The sequence below is a fragment of the Mandrillus leucophaeus genome, unplaced genomic scaffold (assembly GCF_000951045.1).
Source record: "Mandrillus leucophaeus isolate KB7577 unplaced genomic scaffold, Mleu.le_1.0 Scaffold172, whole genome shotgun sequence".
NCBI lineage: Eukaryota > Metazoa > Chordata > Mammalia > Primates > Cercopithecidae > Mandrillus > Mandrillus leucophaeus.
In genome coordinates, this window is record NW_012101721.1 from 1,113,590 (window position 1) to 1,115,177 (window position 1,588).

At 37.8% G+C, this 1,588-nt stretch overlaps 1 protein-coding gene across 2 annotated transcripts in view; it reads left to right on the plus strand.

The window, feature by feature from the left end:
* Positions 1–1,370, plus strand: part of LOC105537394 (chromosome unknown open reading frame, human C11orf88) — a 25,500-nt gene extending 24,130 nt beyond the window's left edge. For both annotated transcript variants that reach the window (XM_011976963.1, XM_011976964.1), the window contains one exon: positions 1,111–1,370. In XM_011976963.1, coding sequence (XP_011832353.1) covers positions 1,111–1,168 — 58 coding nt within the window. In that variant the 3' untranslated portion in view covers positions 1,169–1,370. The remainder of the gene's footprint in view (positions 1–1,110) is intronic.
* The last annotated feature ends 218 nt before the right edge of the window (positions 1,371–1,588 follow it).

Sequence of the window (1,588 nt, forward strand, 5' to 3'; positions counted from 1 at the left end):
TTTTTTTTTTTGAGATGGATTCTCACTCTGTCACCCAGGCTGGAGTGCAGTGGCGCGATCTCAGCTCACTGCAACCTCTGCCACCCAGGTTCAAGCAATTCTCCTGCCCCAGCCTCCCGAGAAGCTGGGATTACAGGCGCCTGTCACTGCACCCAGATAATTTTTGTAGTTTTAGTAGAGACAGGGTTTCACCATCTTGGCCAAGCTAATCTTGAACTCCTGCTCATGATCCACCCGCCTCAGCCTCCCAAAGTGCTGGGATTACAGGCGTGAGCCATCATGCCCGGCCTCTAGTTACTCTTTGTACATTCTTTGGGTAACTAATCATGCACTACTCTGTGCCCATATTTTATAATTATTTAACTCTTATTATTGCTTGCATTATTTAACTTTTCCCATATTTTTTGTATTGTCTGTAACTATCTTGTAAGGTCCACGAGGAATTGGGTCACCCAAAGTGCCAGCAAACTGCTTACGTGCTAGACTTCAGAAAGTATTTATAACAAAGAGTTTAGTTTAAAAATATCATGTAATTCAGTGTTAGCCAATTTGGAAAGTGATGTTTGCATACTATACATTAATTTATAAACTTTAAAAACTATTCTAATTATTTTAGACACAATTGTAAAATAATTCCCTTACATACACAGACGCCCCCTTACCGTTCCTCCTTCAACAGATCTTCTTAGTATAATCCAGGTCCTCTTCTGTTAGAAAGAAGGAACCGGAAAATGTGTTCATAGAAAGGTTTTAGTGGCAATATGTTTATTATCCATCCCAGAATATTTGCATTTTAAAAGAAGTCTGAATAAATAAAACAATAGGTAATCCAAAAAACTCAATTGCCAATGATTAAATCTCAGGAGTCTGACTCTCGAATAAACAAAACACATTTAGGGTAGGAGGGCTCCTGTACCTCCAAACCACACTTCACAGTATCACAACCACTTCTCCCACATACAAGTTTATACTTGGTTGCAAAACCCAACACACAGAATCCACAACAGTGAATTTTTACTGGGAGAATTTTCGAAAGTTGTTTTCATGCTACATCATGTTCACAATGGCAGAGTTCTGTGTATTGGAACTGACTGATATTACTACCAACAGGAAAGTGGTATCAGAGTCAGATAAAGAAGACCAAGAAGAAGTCAAAGCCTTGGACTAATTTGCTTGACACATGACAGAGGATGGCTCACTTATATCTTCACTTTGGAACCAACCTTCTCTTAGATCAGGATCATTGAGATCACTGGCAACACTATAGTAGACAAAGAAATACAAGTTAAATATGCAGATTTCCAGGAATTTTACCAGTTAGTGAATACTTGTGTTAAAATAAAGAAATAAAGGTTACATATGCAGACTTCTATGAATTCTACCAGCTATTGAATATTTGTGTCTATTTTACTTACTGGGTACTACTGTTTGACACCACACCATACATCTCTTTCATCTTACCACATTCTCAAACTCCTATTTATCTTGTTTTCATTTGAAGAGTATTTCCAGAATTTCTATTCTAGATCTATATTATGACTATCAGGTAAGCAAGAAGCAGGGGCTTTATGTGTCTTAACTTGTAGAC